The 15,687-nt window shown below is 35.1% G+C and overlaps 1 protein-coding gene across 2 annotated transcripts in view; it reads right to left on the reverse strand.

The window, feature by feature from the left end:
- Positions 1 to 320: 320 nt before the first annotated feature.
- LOC148942905 (caveolin-1-like) overlaps positions 321 to 15,687 on the reverse strand; it is a 33,804-nt gene continuing 18,437 nt past the window's right edge. For both annotated transcript variants that reach the window (XM_089101971.1, XM_089101972.1), the window contains exons 4-5: positions 5,050 to 5,292; positions 321 to 596 (exon numbers count right to left, since the gene is read on the reverse strand). In XM_089101971.1, the coding sequence (XP_088958097.1) occupies positions 486 to 596; positions 5,050 to 5,292 (354 nt within the window). In that variant the 3' untranslated portion in view covers positions 321 to 485. The remainder of the gene's footprint in view (positions 597 to 5,049; positions 5,293 to 15,687) is intronic.

Below are 15,687 nucleotides of genomic sequence, written 5' to 3' on the forward strand. Positions count from 1 at the left end.
TTTGGTCTATTACTCGCAACCTTGTCACCCCCCCCCCAAGATTTTGCTCTAGATCCGCCTTTATAACAGAATAAAGGTAATAAAATTCCTATTGTCTGTTATTATGCGATCAGAACCTTGTGTTGCATAAGACTACTTGGCTCGATTTAAAACCAAATTTCCTAGTCGGTAAGACCCCTTCACAGAAGAGTAAAAAACTATATCTTTGTACAGGCCAATGAGCCTTTGAGGGATTAATAACATGTAATATTGTATGTGGATTTAATGAAGAATAAAACTTATCTTATCTTATCTATCTTATCTTATCTAAAAAAAAAGCACAACCTTTAAAAGTTTTATTATATATAACTGAAAAGAAGAATAACAAAATTTATTTTAAAACCTAAAGATAAAAAACTGTTGCCACTTAGAAAAACACAAGCAATCTTAGAGGGGCCACTCACTGCTATTCATAAGTATTTACATAACACGCATTACTTGCAAGTTTAAACCTCTGAATCTGGTTTGGATTGGTGTTTTATACGGATGCCTGAAAACACTGAGGCAAAGGCTAGTGCAAATGGTTCGCAAACAGTCATAACCAGGCCGGTCCAAACCTGAAAAAAAAAAGAACCAGCATTAAATTCTGAGAAGATCAAATGATATTGCGTGGAAATAAATAATTTAAGAGGTTACCAAAATAGAAAATATACTAATTCACAAAAGTTACTTTTTATTGATACGAAATACCGCGAAAAATCTAGCTCTGCATCTACAAATGGCGTTCAAGTACCGGTCCAGTAACATTTTCATGTCTAAAAGGGCTTATCTCTCAATTCAGTTGCTTAAAGTCTAGCCGTAAACACGTTCAGATACTTCAGAAGAAGCAATACTTGAACTTGATGAAAAAAAAGCTTAGTATAAGACACTAGCATGATTACCAGTTAGGAATAAGTGATTTACGATTGTGATTACTTTATTGATGATAGATCTCTACATAGGTATGACACTCGTCATGCAGATGATTGTGTTGTTCCGCATACAAGGGGAACCAGGGCCACTTTTCCTGCCAGATTTTCAGGGAGTTTTCCTGACAGATTTTCAGGGTCTGTTTTCCTGCTCGATTTTCAGGGTCAGTTTTCCTGTCAGATTTTCGGAGTCAGCTTTCCTATCAGATTTTCAGGGCTTACTTATGGAGCTCAATTCCATAGATTATTTGGGTTCCTGGGCACCATGGGTTGTTTAAAAGTAAAATGAAGAAATATTTATCGGGGAAAGGTTCATATTTTAATTATTATTATTGTTGTTTCTATTGGTATTATTATTGTGGAAAGTATAGAAATTGTGAATAGTTTTCACATTAGTTAAGTAATTTATTAATTTTTTTGCGTTATTTTAGGCATATTATTTAATTTGTCTTCTTTGTTTAGTTTTCTTTCTTTTTGTTAATTATATTTTAAGAAGGCAAGTAGCCTCCCCATCGCCAGTGATTTTTTTGGGAGGAGGGGGGGTGTTAAGAGTTGAACTATATTGAAGCAATCAGGGTAGAAGTATCGAGACATTTTAGTTATGCTCCAGGGAGCAGCAAACTATCGAAAGTGTCTCCATACAATCGGTAGCAAGCATGGGCGTAGCCAGCATATTTTCTGGGGGGGGCAGTCGATAGTGTGATGGAGGGCCTTTTATCAACTGCTTTTCCAACAATCCGCTTTTTCAGCCATATCTAATGTAAATTTGAAGGTCTAGGGGGGCAGCTGTCCCCCCTCCTTATGCCCATGGTAGCAAGGTAAACGAGGAATGCATGTGTCTCTAGGCACCCTACCTACTAGGGCAGCATTTAAATACATTTTATGAAAGATAAAACCCCTTATCTGGCTAAGGAGGGTGCAAAACTGACAAAACGCTTGCTTCCAGAACGTTTAATACGCAACATGTGGATATCGATTCGCCAACGCCGAGTATAAAAAGCTTCCAGGGATGGATACAGGATTAATACTTGGGTACGGAGAGGGGGATACCAAGGGTGGATCCAGGATTTTTTTTCGAGGGGGGGGGTTTACTAATTTTTGACCCAGTTTTCGGCTAATTATACTGATTTTTACCTAGGTTTTACTAATTTTCGACTTATTTTCAACTCGGTCAAAAATTTCAGGGGGGGGTTCAAACCGGGTAACCCCCCCCCACCCCTGGATACGGCCTTGGGGGATACCAATAAAAATGTCACTCCCTAATCGGTTTTTAACCCTTCCAACACTGTAATTAGTGCAATTTTTTATGTTCGGGGGGGGGGGGGGGGCATGTGCCCCTAACACCATCACCTGGATCCACCCCTGTAGTCTACCATCATTATATTCAAAAGAACGCGTTTTTTTCTAAACATACCGCATATATCTGTTGCTGTTCTGACTTATTAGAAATTTTGGTACTTACATGTTATAGCGACCACAATTCTGTTCTTGATACATAGTGAAACCGGTTTTCTGTGCCCACTCGGATATAATCCGCTTAGCCTGAGCTAGATAAACGGTATCTACGCAGGTATATTCTAATTAAATATTTAATATATAAAGGTGATTAGGTATTAAATATAATGCGTACTGGCGGCCTGCTTTCCATAATTTTCTGTTGTAGTTTACACAATTTTGTTACTAAATTATTATATTTTGGCATATTTCATCATGATTAACCGAACTTCACTTCTTGGTGTGGTCGCTATAACACGTAAGTACCCAATTTTGGATCTGTTAAACGCTAAAACGTAGTTACATTTTGTCACTGAATTTGAGATACAGCTTCAAGTGACAAATCAGTTAATCAGCTATGTAGCTAGACGATGGTTAGAGGAGGGGTAGGAGTCTCCTCCCCCAGAAAAGAGTAAAAACTTGAACATATGAGTACATAATTTTAACCATACTGCAATATTCAAAAAAAAATATTACGCAGAAAAAAATGTTTCAAAGCTTTTACCACCTTCCCTGAAAAAAAAAAAAATTCTTCGCAAGGTCTATTTCCAATATTTAACTTAAATAGGAACATGGAGACGAGTGAGTTTTCATTTATATATGTTAATAATGAATACACTTCCAATACCATCAATAACTTACAGGATTTCAGTTGTATATTTACAGAGTATTAAGTCGTTGTCTAGCCGGAAACACGGAAGCCAATTTGACATTGTGATGAAAGTTCTTTTACATATGGGTAATCATATCTAGGAATCCTGTCGCTGACGGTTGATGTTATGTTTCCTGTTTCCTACGACGAGTCCTTAACGGTCGTGAGATGAAAGATATGGACAAGTGTTAGAAATTACTAAAGCTAAGGATGTTTACGGGTATAGCATCGTTATCTTGTGAAGCTAGAACGCTGCATTAGTTCTCTTGCACACGAACCGTTTCTTCCTCTGCGTTGCTATATTTTTGAAAATTCCGACAGGCAATATTTTTTAGGCTAGAATTAAAATCAGAAAAAAACTGTTTCTTTCTCAGTGTTCCGTGTAACTAGCTTGGGTATTTTTGGGAATTCTAATAGAATCAAGGTCATATTTGAATATTACAACTTTTCTACTTGGCGGTTCTTCTTTCTAGAAGTAGAATCGGACGAGCCATTACTTTTCTTGGTTTTTCTAACCAGCTTTGAAATTTTTCTGAATTCCAAAAGGCGATATTTTTTGGCTTAAATTAGAATCAGACGAGCCATTTCTTTCTCAATGTTTCGCGTAACTGACTTTGATATTTATCTTATGTCAATTATGGTAGAGCTACATTTATATTCTAACGATAATATAGACGGTTTCAAAAGAACGGTTTGCCTTATTCCCTGGTAGGATTAAGAAAGTAAACTTAAGTGATGATTCCGCTGAAAAAGAAGTTTCAATTAAAATACTTCTGGGAGCAGTTTCCAAAATTGGTTCGCAACAAAAGCTTACTGCATTAAGTAACGCAATTACCCATTCCATCGAGACAAATTATTATTTTAAAAACCATTCTGCTACATGCGGACATTCAATTGTGTCAATTGGGGGAGGGGGGGGGGAGGATTTTTTTTTTGGATAATATATTGAAAAAATTAAATCTGATAGGAAAAATTGAAAATAAACGATAGGTTCCCTCTCCCTGGATTAAAAAACAAAACAAAACAAAAAAAACACATTTTGCCACCCATGATTTTTTTTTAATTGAAGCCATTGGGAACAGTGCATAAAGTGGCTTATATTTTAATCTAAAATATGCACTGACGACAGATTGGGCTAATTTTCAACCAGATGTTCTTCGAAATTTGTTCAAAAATGTTCTTCGAAATTTGATGGTGACGAAACCTTTATTTTTCTTCTAATAACTGGTGGAATAGTCCTGTCCAAGAAAATATCAAACGTCTATTAAGAATTGTTTTTCTTGAAATTCTTAGTGAGTTTTCAGAAAGTTGAAAGACATCAAAAGAATTGTATTTGTATTATAAGAAGAATAAAAATTAATGCTTGTTCTTATTATTGTTGTAAATATTCTGCCAGGAACAGCAAGTTACGTAAAACTCCTCATCAGAAAGCGTGTTTGTCATGTTATAGTTTGGCTGCAAAATTTTCAGAATTTGAATAATTAAAATAACATATTATCTTTTTTTAATATTGGTATTAGCATAATGGTGTAAATGAAAAACTAGAACCAGGTAGACACAAATCAGGGAGGGGGGGGGGGGGGTTGCTTCAACCGAATATCGTTCGATAGTAATTACATGATGAAGTATAGTAATAATCCGAAGATATCGCAATGTAATGTGGTCAGACTTAACTATAGTATAGAGTCAAACAGTATAGTGAAAGTAACAGTGAACAGTTTAGAGTCAAAATTCGTGAAGATTAAAGGAAATTGCAAACAAATCGATAAATTAGTTTCTGAAATCCAGAGGCTTATTTATTGCTGTTTTTTGTTTTGCCTATCATATTATGTATTTTGATTCGATCCAGCTTTACCTGCACTCAATTCAGCCCCCCCCCCCTTGTCCTCGTACTTTTTTTTAACGCTAAGTTTACCCTTCCAAAAATACAATTTACCAAGAAAAAATTGTACTTACCCTTCTTATGATATTCAGTAGTATGTCAAACACTTTTAAAAAGGGTGTAGCGATCCAAATGTACACGAATGTGATAAGTGTGAACACAATTGCCCACACGAAGGCAATAGGGATAGCTAAGAACAGGGCTAAAAGCCTGTAAGCCCAAAATCTGACACCGGTAAAGATTAGAAATACACCTCTCCATATTGCTTCAATTCCCTGTGCAGCATCAGGCTCAGCAATGACATCTTCAAAGTTTATCTAAAAAGAAATATATATAATATATAAAGAATCGATAAAATTAAGCAAAACAACTACAAGAATCATTTCAGTTTTTTTCCAATAACAGGCAAGCTCAAACACAGGAATTTATCTAAAAAAGACTCAGACCTTTTGAGAAAGAAGACAAGGGATTCAGGCATGTTCGGACAGTCTGTACGGCCCAAATCTAAAACTTTGACGATACTTACTGTACTTTACTATATTTTTCATAAGTCACTTTGTTTTTGTTGTTTTTTCTCCTTTTTTTGGGGGGGGGGGTTAGATTATGAATTGTTCAATGTTTAAAATAAGGGCAGTATTTGACTTTTTTGTTAAATTGCAGTCTGCACGGTTCTAAGATAACCGTTTGAAGAATCATCTTCAAAGGGGGCTAGGCGTTTAGCACCCCAGATTTAACTCCCTGTGGCTGGTTGCTCTCCAATCACTTTCAACTTATGAAAAAGGACCAGAGGGCTCAATATCAGACCAAATGAGCATCCTCCGAAGTTTGTACAACCATGAAACGGAGGTGGGGATGAGGAAGCGATATTCCCACTCCTATACGGAGTATTTTTAAGGTCTAAAAAATTTTCACTGTCTTAGGTAAATTCTCTGTTGTTTTCTAATTTGAAACATTTGCATGTAAGGGCTTTAAACCTTTGGGCTTTTAAACATTGGGGTTCTTTGATTATTTTGTAGTTAGGGAGGAAGGGAGATGCCTCAAAGGGTACATTTTAATGCCAAAAGATCTAACTCACATTGAGCCTTCAATGAGACGGGGGGGGGGGGTAAAAAAAAAAAAATCAAAAAAGTGAAATTGATATTTAATCCCTCTTGATTTATGGGAATATTTCTGGTCTACACTGTTATTATTAAATTAAAGGGCAGTGGCGTCGTTTCGAGGGGGCACGGGAGAGCAGGTGTTCCCCAATAATTTTGAGAAAACTTATTATATAGCCCATGTCTATTGACTCAGGATGAAGACCCCTCTTGCCCCCTCCCCTCAATAAAAATGCTGGAGCTACGCACCTAGTAAAGGGTAACATTAAACCCCAAAATGAGCAGAATCTATTTCTTATAGGAGGAAGACTGCCCCTGCCCCTGCCTCATCCCCACCTCCACCTCATGGTCGCAGAAACTTCGGAGGGTGCTCATTACGTCAGAAACCCCCCAGCCGCAGATGGGGGGTATTCACCAGGGGGAGGGTAAACGCCGGCTCCTCTTAAAACACCTGAAAAACTGACACTTACAACCTTTAGCTTAATCATTTTTTTTTAACGAATCGTAACCATAAATCCTGTATCAGAATCTGGCACCCATTTTGACATTTATTAAATAACGTTTTAGCCCCCCTAATTTTTTACTAGATACAGCTGGAAATGAAACTGTTCCTATCTATACACGTGGCTGGTAGCTGAATACTGATATGCAACTGTCATGCGTTATTTATTTGCCTTCCAACAGTTTAACACTGTAGCATGGAATGAAAATTCGATAAATTGAGATTCAGCTTTGAGATTTGCTTTGCATTTTTTTAAATTGAAAAATACATTGAAAACACGCGGAGCTAAATAAATTTCCCTATTTTTTAAACAAGTTTGTTTTAATATACTAATTCTGGCTGACTCAATGAATATATTTGATCTCAATGAATCCAATAATATAAGTATTTTGTCTTTTTGGTGCAAGTTACAACAGTAAGCCCATCGCATAATACTAGCCTATTTTTCGCAGAGAACATAAAGCTTACGTATATTTTATCCTGATAAGGGTTCTATATTTCGCTGTACAAACAGGATTTAATATGTTCTAACAGAATTTTACATGTTCCAAAACCCCGTAATGGCGGTCAATATTAATCTCAATGTTTATTTCCGTTCAAGGTTAAATTGGGCTGACTTCAATTCTATTACTACCCAAATAAATAGAAAAGAATAGATGAAGGCCTTCTGAGAGACAGACATGCAAATGAATTTTAGTTCAGTCAGATAAGGATAGAATAAATTAAGATAAGGAACTTTGAACACCCTTTAACAAATGTTCACCGCTTCCATTCCAGTTCAGACTATTTTTCATGTTAATCACATGTCAAACTAGGGTTTTGTCCCTATCTCATCCATCAATCTAAAATCAAACAGCCTTATCTAGGTAGCCCCTAGTGTGAATACTAATGACGTGTTTACGAAGGGGTTTCCACGAAAAAATCCCAATCAAATTCATATGTAAATTCGTTGAGAGATGTGCTACTAAGACATATTTTAATGTAGAGAAATAATTATCTTTGAGTTGAAACTTTACTTTAAATTAAAATTGACAGTTAAGTATATTTGATTCAGGTGCGTAAACACTATGGACAGATGAATTTACATCAAGGAATTTTGTCACTTGTGTATTATACGCCACTAACTCAAGTTTACGATGTGTAAAACTCAAGAACAAACCGGTTTCTTCGTTACTTTAAAACAAATCTGGGCTATATATTTGCACAAAAGGGGGAGGAGAGGAGATGAAGTATAGCCGGTCTGCATGCAATATGTGTTAGGTAGCCTACAATTATTCTGTATATTAGGAACTAAGAATCGTTTTCTGACTTCAAACTGTCCAAATATTTCCCCCCCCCAAGTGCAAATATTTAGCCCAAATTATATTTCCCATCTATTCTGTCACTTGTCTTTGTCATGTCTCATGCTAAGCTGAAAGAAATTAACGAAGAAACCGGTTTGTTTTCAAGTTTTACACAACGTGTAAAACTTGACTTGACCACACTACTTGATTGAGTGGCGTATAATACACAAGTACCAAAATTCCTTCCCCCTACGGAAAATAAAAAACAAAGCTCAAATAAAATACTCAAATATGGAAGGCCTTATTTTCCGCGGGGGGTATTTTCAACGGGAGGGTTTTCTCTGCGGAGGGGGCGGTGGGGTAAACACTTAGAACCCAAAATACAGCCTAGAAAAGGGCCAGGTGTCGAAACACTTCCCCCCACCCCCTCACTTCGGAGTTTTCCAGGGGTGAATATCCCATGGGGGCATTTTACGGGGAGAATACGCATAGGACCGCTGCTGGGGATCCTTAGACCAACCCCTTATGGATATCTTTTTGCAATAGGTGAATTTATTCTAAAATGTTTAGAGACCTGAATGTAGGAATTGTCCCATCAAAACCGAAATCACACTCTTCCCTTTAAATCTTGGTAAAAACAAATCACGGCTCTACTTACCCCCCCCCCCACCCCACTCTGAATGTTTCCTGATGACGCTCTTGCGACAAACAAGAACCAATATGGCATTTTAGGGGCAAGAAATTAGTCGATAAACCTTTACAAGCGATACTTACACCGTAAACAGATGTTATATACTCCCCCCTTGCCGAATGAATCCACAAATGATTAAAATACGCAGTAAAAAGGATACACAGAGAGACTAAAAAATATGGTTTCTTTCAGCATTATCCCTTTCCCTAGTTGATTTTCCTTCTCGGGTGCACTTAGAACGACATTTTTGCTAGTAACTTCCAAAGTAGTAGCTGACAACTGATTTTTGGTACATAGTGTATTTCGATTTTGAAATCATATGCTACCTAGTAAATGGCCCGACTTTGCCCAAAGATGTTCACGTCCTAGGTCTTCAGGCCGGGAGGAATAGGCATTTCAAGAGAGGGCCAAAATATCAACGTTTTCATGGTTTGAACGTAAATCTTCAGGCCGGGAGGAATTTTTTCAGGAGAGGACCAAACTATCAAAGTTTTCACGGTTTGAACGTGCTCTACGTTCAAATCATCTATAAATTCTCGAGATTCTTGGCGGATTGGGGAATAGTAAATATTCAAAGATTTGCGACGAGAATGCCCCACCATCTGTGCATAAGTATCTGATTATCAAATATGTTCAGGGGGAAGCCCCACTCGTGTGTGATTTCCACATTGCCAACCTTCACAAAATTATATCTGAAGTCAAAAATTACAAGCAAGACATTCATTCCCTAAGATGCTGATAAGACACATGAGTGACGGGCAATAGAAGCTTAAGCTTCTTATTCCCAAAAAAGCATCTTTATTGCCATAACAAACGTGTTTTGTGTGGTCTTTTTTCTGCTGATGATGAACTCTGGCATTAAATGGACTTGAAGAATTCCAACAAGGGTTCCTTTTACATAGGTTTTGGATATCAACCACCACGTAATTCAATATGCCGTGACAGATGTCTAGAAAATATGTTCATCTTGGGGACACAGCACTTGTTTTAAATGAAGGGAGATAATTTAATGTCTGAACACTCATAATGTAATGTGAAAGCTTTAAATGGAAATCTCATAATATTATTATGATCTCATAATAATATTATGATATCATATAATAATATAATACTATAATAATATAATACATAATAATAATAATATTATAATAATATAATATTATTATATATAATAATATTACACATTTATTATAATATTACACATTTATTACACATAATATATAATAATATGTGTGTGTGTGTGTGTGTTATAATCGCTATTATCTCATCATATTAAGTAGGCTATTCTATTTGCTTTGCCCTGTTTCAATGTGACTTCCGTCTCTTATAAATTGAACACAATGTTTGCGAATAATCCAGTGTATTCGTAATTTTTCATTAGATAAATTTGCCATGAAATTTTCACTTTTTTTATCAGAATATAAGTTTCTATTAAAAAATATATATTTAAATTTTGTTATACCTTCTCCTAAGTATAGAGAATAATGATAGTAAAAATTAGTAACTGAACAGAGCAGTTTAATAAGCCTAAATTCTCTCAAAATCTCACCACATAAAAGAAAAGAGGAAAAGTAACATGCGAATTGCGAATCACGCAACTTGCGAATTATTTGTAATCCCATAAATATATAAAATTAAGCAAGAATGACCTATGATAACACCGCTCTGATAGGTCAAAAGACCTATGCTATTAACAAATATCTACCGTACTCGATTTGAGAATTCGTTCACTAACTTTTTATTTTAGTCCCATAGCATCTGTAGTGGGTAGAATCCGTGTCTTCCATCCCTGGACTCCAAACGTCAGTAAATTGCATTGAGGAACCCGATGGTTTATATATCCCCTGGGAAGAATGAGCGTGACTAACTCTGACCAGGGCAGCCACAGAGAATTTAACAATTGAACAGATGAGAATTTTTCCAAATGCTCACCTTTAAAATAGGTACTTCTCTATTATATACTTCACACTCGACAAGTGATGTTTGGTTAATGCTAATGAAATCAAACAAAATCTGGTGAAAATAAAATGCTTTAGTAACAAAATTATGAAAACTAACAAAGATGCCCAGAGCCCATTATATTAAATACGTAACCTAACCAAACCTAGGTACCTTTTTTGGCCCTCAGCCCCAAAAAACTAAAGTTCAAATATTGTTCACGGAATGAGAAAACCCTGTTTGCCTAGCAAGCCAAAGCAATTGCCTGTTCACAGAAGTTGCTTGACTAGTTTGTTAGCGTCACAAATTCTCGAGTGTGTAGTACACATTAGAAGTATCCCAAAATATTCCATGTTTTTTAAAAAAAAAAAAAAAAAAAAAAGGCCCACACAGCGGCATACGCTTCTCCTATAGCCCAATATACTCAAAATTTTAATCTTTATCCCCTCCCATGAGGTTCCAATTTCCTTTGAATCCTTTCTTATATGATCGGCTCTTACTAGGTTGCTAGCTACCGCTGCAACCCGGATATCCTCTCCCATGTCATTCGAGGATATCGTGCTTTTCGTTTGGTCCCAGACGAGTGGACGAAAAGCACTATCTGGCAAACTTCATCCGTAAAACGTAAATATTTAATATATACAGTTTTCCCAAGCAGAGGACTGAAATACCAACATCTTGGGAAAGCAGCCCTGACTCTGACTGGCGATTCTGGCACAGGTGTTGGCTATAAGATTTATTAACATATTAACTAATCGGCTATATAGACTCGGTTCTGCCCACACAGGAAATTCACACGGAGATGGCTTAAAATGCGTTATTGGTATATAGTATTCTGAAGCCTTTGATTATGAGAGAATAATACAAAGGGTTGCCCACTCTCTGTCACCTGGTGAATGTCACAGAGCACCACTTGTTACACCATTCTCAGTGAACTATGTGTCATGTATAGGTATACCCATGCCTCGTCGCACTTGCTCTCAAAACGCATGGTACATCGCCACCATGCGTGGCGCGCGCCAATTAGTGTTTATGATTTTTAAAGGGCAAAACCCCTCGCAACAATATAAAGCCACGCACAATTTTCTTCTCTTTGTTAATCGTTTGACCGTAATGCAACAATAGGAGGGATACATCCACTTCCTGTCCATTTGATTAAGAGCCATAAACTAACTAAAATATATATATTTCTCATTCGCATAACCTCGGAAAAAACAAGTTCTCTAAAAGCTAAGTGACGATAGAAATGAGGAAAATTGATGCAGCCATCGGCAAAGAAAATTGAAAAAATGTGTTGACCGTACCTTGAACGAATCAGGCAGCTTGGACTATCTTAAAACATTTAATTATTTTTAAATTGGGTTTAAATTTCAGATTAAAAATTGAAATAAAAACGGAATGAGAACAAACTGCCAAAATGATATTTAATCTTCACCATAACCTTTCGCAGATAATGGGCTACGAATTGATCTTTACATCATTTATCACAAAGGTTCATTATGTCCAAACAGCATGGTGCTAGAAATTATCCAGTTATTTATTTATTTTACATTTCTAGCCCCATGGTTTTTTTTAGGACGAGAGGAGTGAGAACTTAATTAGGTACTGGTGCATTATACCTAACACACGAACGAAGTCAAGTTTGGTTAATACTAATGAAATAAAATAGGATGAATATATAATAGTTTAGAAACAAATTTGGGCTATATATTTGCACTTGCGGGGGGGGGGGGGTAAAGCAAAGCAAATCAGTACCCTTAATTATATTGCTTGTAAAACTTATGCCAAGACTAACGAAGTCAAATCAATTGAAAATAAATAAAGTTTACAAGAGCTGTAACTTCTTTACGAACTTTTGTATGCATCTAGTTTCTATTTCAATTAGTTTTAATAACGATCTACGCCCCAAAACAGGATTTCTATAGTTCGACGTAAATACATTCTAAGACCACAGTAGCTATAATTGACGTGTGTAAAACAAGAAATAAAAATGAATGAATAATAAAATTAAATAGCCAAGAAAAGTTTTTCTTCTTTTTTGAGCACTACACGCGGCTTAGCGGAGGTCCTTGCCGAAATATCTGCTTGAGTAATTTTTCGCTTATTTTCTGTCCACTGGCTGACATTACCCTCGTTTATCTCGGGTATTTAATTTTATTATTCATTTATTTTTTTTGTCATATGTTTTTAGCCTAAAGGATACAGGTTATACCCCTTTCGTTGCTACTAGACGTTTTAGCTCCAATCTAGTCATAAACTTTATACACCCTCAAAGGGTACGAACGGATGGTATTAAAATTATTTAATAATCAAAAACTATTTAGAACTAGCTTCAAAATTTCAGCAATAATAAAAACTCCAAAACATATTCTTGCTCTTCCGAATTATGACATTATTCTACATTGCGTCTATACAATAGTTTGCATTCCCTTATGGGCGTGTCCAACGGTTCTATATATTCTTACAATAAAAAGACAGTCACTCTCTAATTGCAGATAGTTGTCGAATTATTTTATATTGTTATAATTGACATATTGTGAGACATGATCAAGACCATATCCCACGATTTTTTTAGGGGGTTAACAAAAACTTAAAAAAAAACATAAAAAATTTGATTTTATGCATGTTTTTTAACGTTTTTACGAGCCGGACGAAAATTGGAAGGGGGGGGCGTCAAACCCCCTAGCCCTCCTCCCTCCTGGATACAGGCTTGCTTATAGTTTAGAACTTAAAATGCTTAAATGTTGTGTATTTCTGCTGAAGGTTCAACAAATGACACAGCTGAGTTGTGTTCCTAGATTGAGATTATTTATAGTTGGATTGGAGCAATTTTGGGAAAAGTCACTAAAGCTTTGTAAAATTTTGACAAAATTTAGTGAACTTGGGAAAAATGTTCCAATTTTGTGAAGCTTATAAATTGTATTAATATTTTACTCACTCAGAGGCCAAATTGCCCCGGGCTATAGCTAACAATAGAGAATATTGACGAAGACCACACTGCCTTTCCATATCAAACAAACACAACTTAAAAACAATAGGGACATTTTTTTCCAAGACAGTGCAATTTAAATCGGTGAATATTTCGGCCCTAGCACAACATTAAAGAAAAAATATATATATAAACAACTTACATTAAAATACGAAGTTTAAAACTAAAAATGCTTTTAAAAACTTTAAAAAAAATATTCTCACATTATTAGTAATTTGGGGATAAAACATGTAATTCGGGAATACATCAAAATGAAGCTTAAAATAAAAAAAAATGTTTCTACAAATTTTGATTTAGGAGAATAGTCACTTAATTCCTTATGCTCAAATTTAATTAAAAATTATATAACAAAAAAATTTGGCGAAACAACTAACCATAGTATTGAAACCGTTACAAAAGGCCTTTAAGACTAGCTGCTAAAAAAAAGATTAGCTTTGAAAACTTGCAGTTGATAATTTCATTTTATTTCGTTTGAATGACTTCATCCTCTCTCATTATTTTATTTTTCAGTCCTGGTTGAACTTAGTTGAAGTAAGGATGCTGGGGCTGTTTTCAAGGTTTTTTAAAAGCATTTTTAGTTTTAAACTTCGTATTTTAATGTAAGTTGTTTATATATATATTTTTTCTTTAATGTTGTGCTGAAGACGGCCCTTGGACATAGGGCCGAAATATTCACCGATTTAAATTGCACCGTCTTGGAAAAAATGTCCCTATTCTTTTTAAGTTGTGTTTGTTTAACAATAGAGAACACCAAAAGAGAAGCATTTTTGCATTAAGTTGTATATTAAAAAATGGTTCTAGTGGAAAAAAAGGCTTTCCAAATTTGAGAATTTAATTTGAGTCTTGTTTGTTTGTTTTTTATTTTCCCTAGGGGGAAGGAATTTTGGTACTTGTGTATTATGCGTCACTCACTCAAGTTTACGCTGTGTAAAACTTGAAAACAAACCGGTTTCTTCGTTAGTTTCTTTCAGCTTAGCGCGATACAAGACAAAGACAAGTGACAGTTGGAGTTTCAAGTCAGAAAACAATTCTTTCTTCTTAATAAGCAGAATAATTGTACCTAACACATTTAAGATAAGATAAGATAAGTTTTATTCTTCATTAAATACACATATAATATTACATGTTATTAATCCCTCAAAGGCTCATTGGCCTGTACAAAGAGGGATGACATATGAATTACATACTCAGAGATAAAAAACAAAAGAAAATTTAAAATGATCACTTACTCACATATGAAGGAGAAGAAAAGAAAATATAGATAAACTGGAAACTATAGAAAAAATTAGAATAAATAAACTAAATTTATCAATTATATTAAATAGACTCACAAAAAAAAAAAAAAAAAAAAAAAAAAAAAAAAAAAAAATTATTATTACTATAAGCGAATCCCTATCGTCGAAACAGAATTATGTGTATTGTCAGGTAAAACCAACATCATAATAGCTGTTACGATATTATTCATAACTCTTATCCAAAATATTAAAAAATCAAAACTTAAGCCATGTACAGCCCTTTTAGCTTGTATTTAAAACTATATAAATTCCAATTCAATCAACTCTGCTTATTTCTGAGGCTAGGTAGCAAAATTGAGGTTTATGGGTTAATTCAGTCATAAGGCTTATAATTACTGGACTGTAATAAAATGGTGCGAAAGCAATAAAATTTAACCCGTCTTCATGAATGCTACTCCTTAGTGAACTATACAAGTTTCAGCAATAAATATTGATAGTCATACCTGAGGTCTGGGAGTCATAGCGCAGAGAAGACCACCATAAAACAAAACTAAACATTCAGGGGACATCAACTCCACAAAAAAAAAAACAAAAAAAAAAAAAAAAAAAAAAAAAAAAAAAAATTATTATTCAGTTTGATTCTTAACTAAATGGTCCTTAAGAATCCTCTTGAAAGTGCCAATCCTCTTGAAAGTTTAGCATGCAGACTCGCTATACTTTACCATCCCCCCCCTAATTTATAAATATATGGTCCAAATTTGGTTTAAAGTTAAACAATGTGTTTAAAACAAAGCTTATTGTTCTAATTAAACGGGCATTGTGTTTCAGGAATCGTTCTTAATTAGGACAAAAATCAAAACTTTAGCGCAAAAAGCAAGGTCTTGTGGAAGGGGTAACTCCTTTCATACACGTAATAATTTCTGTTCGTTTTAAGTTTTGATGTTGCTTCTTACTTTCTGTTGAAAAAAACTTGTTTT

The sequence above is a fragment of the Artemia sp. Qi Xiang Cuo genome, chromosome 16 (assembly GCF_049724085.1).
Source record: "Artemia sp. Qi Xiang Cuo chromosome 16, ASM4972408v1, whole genome shotgun sequence".
NCBI lineage: Eukaryota > Metazoa > Arthropoda > Branchiopoda > Anostraca > Artemiidae > Artemia > Artemia sp. Qi Xiang Cuo.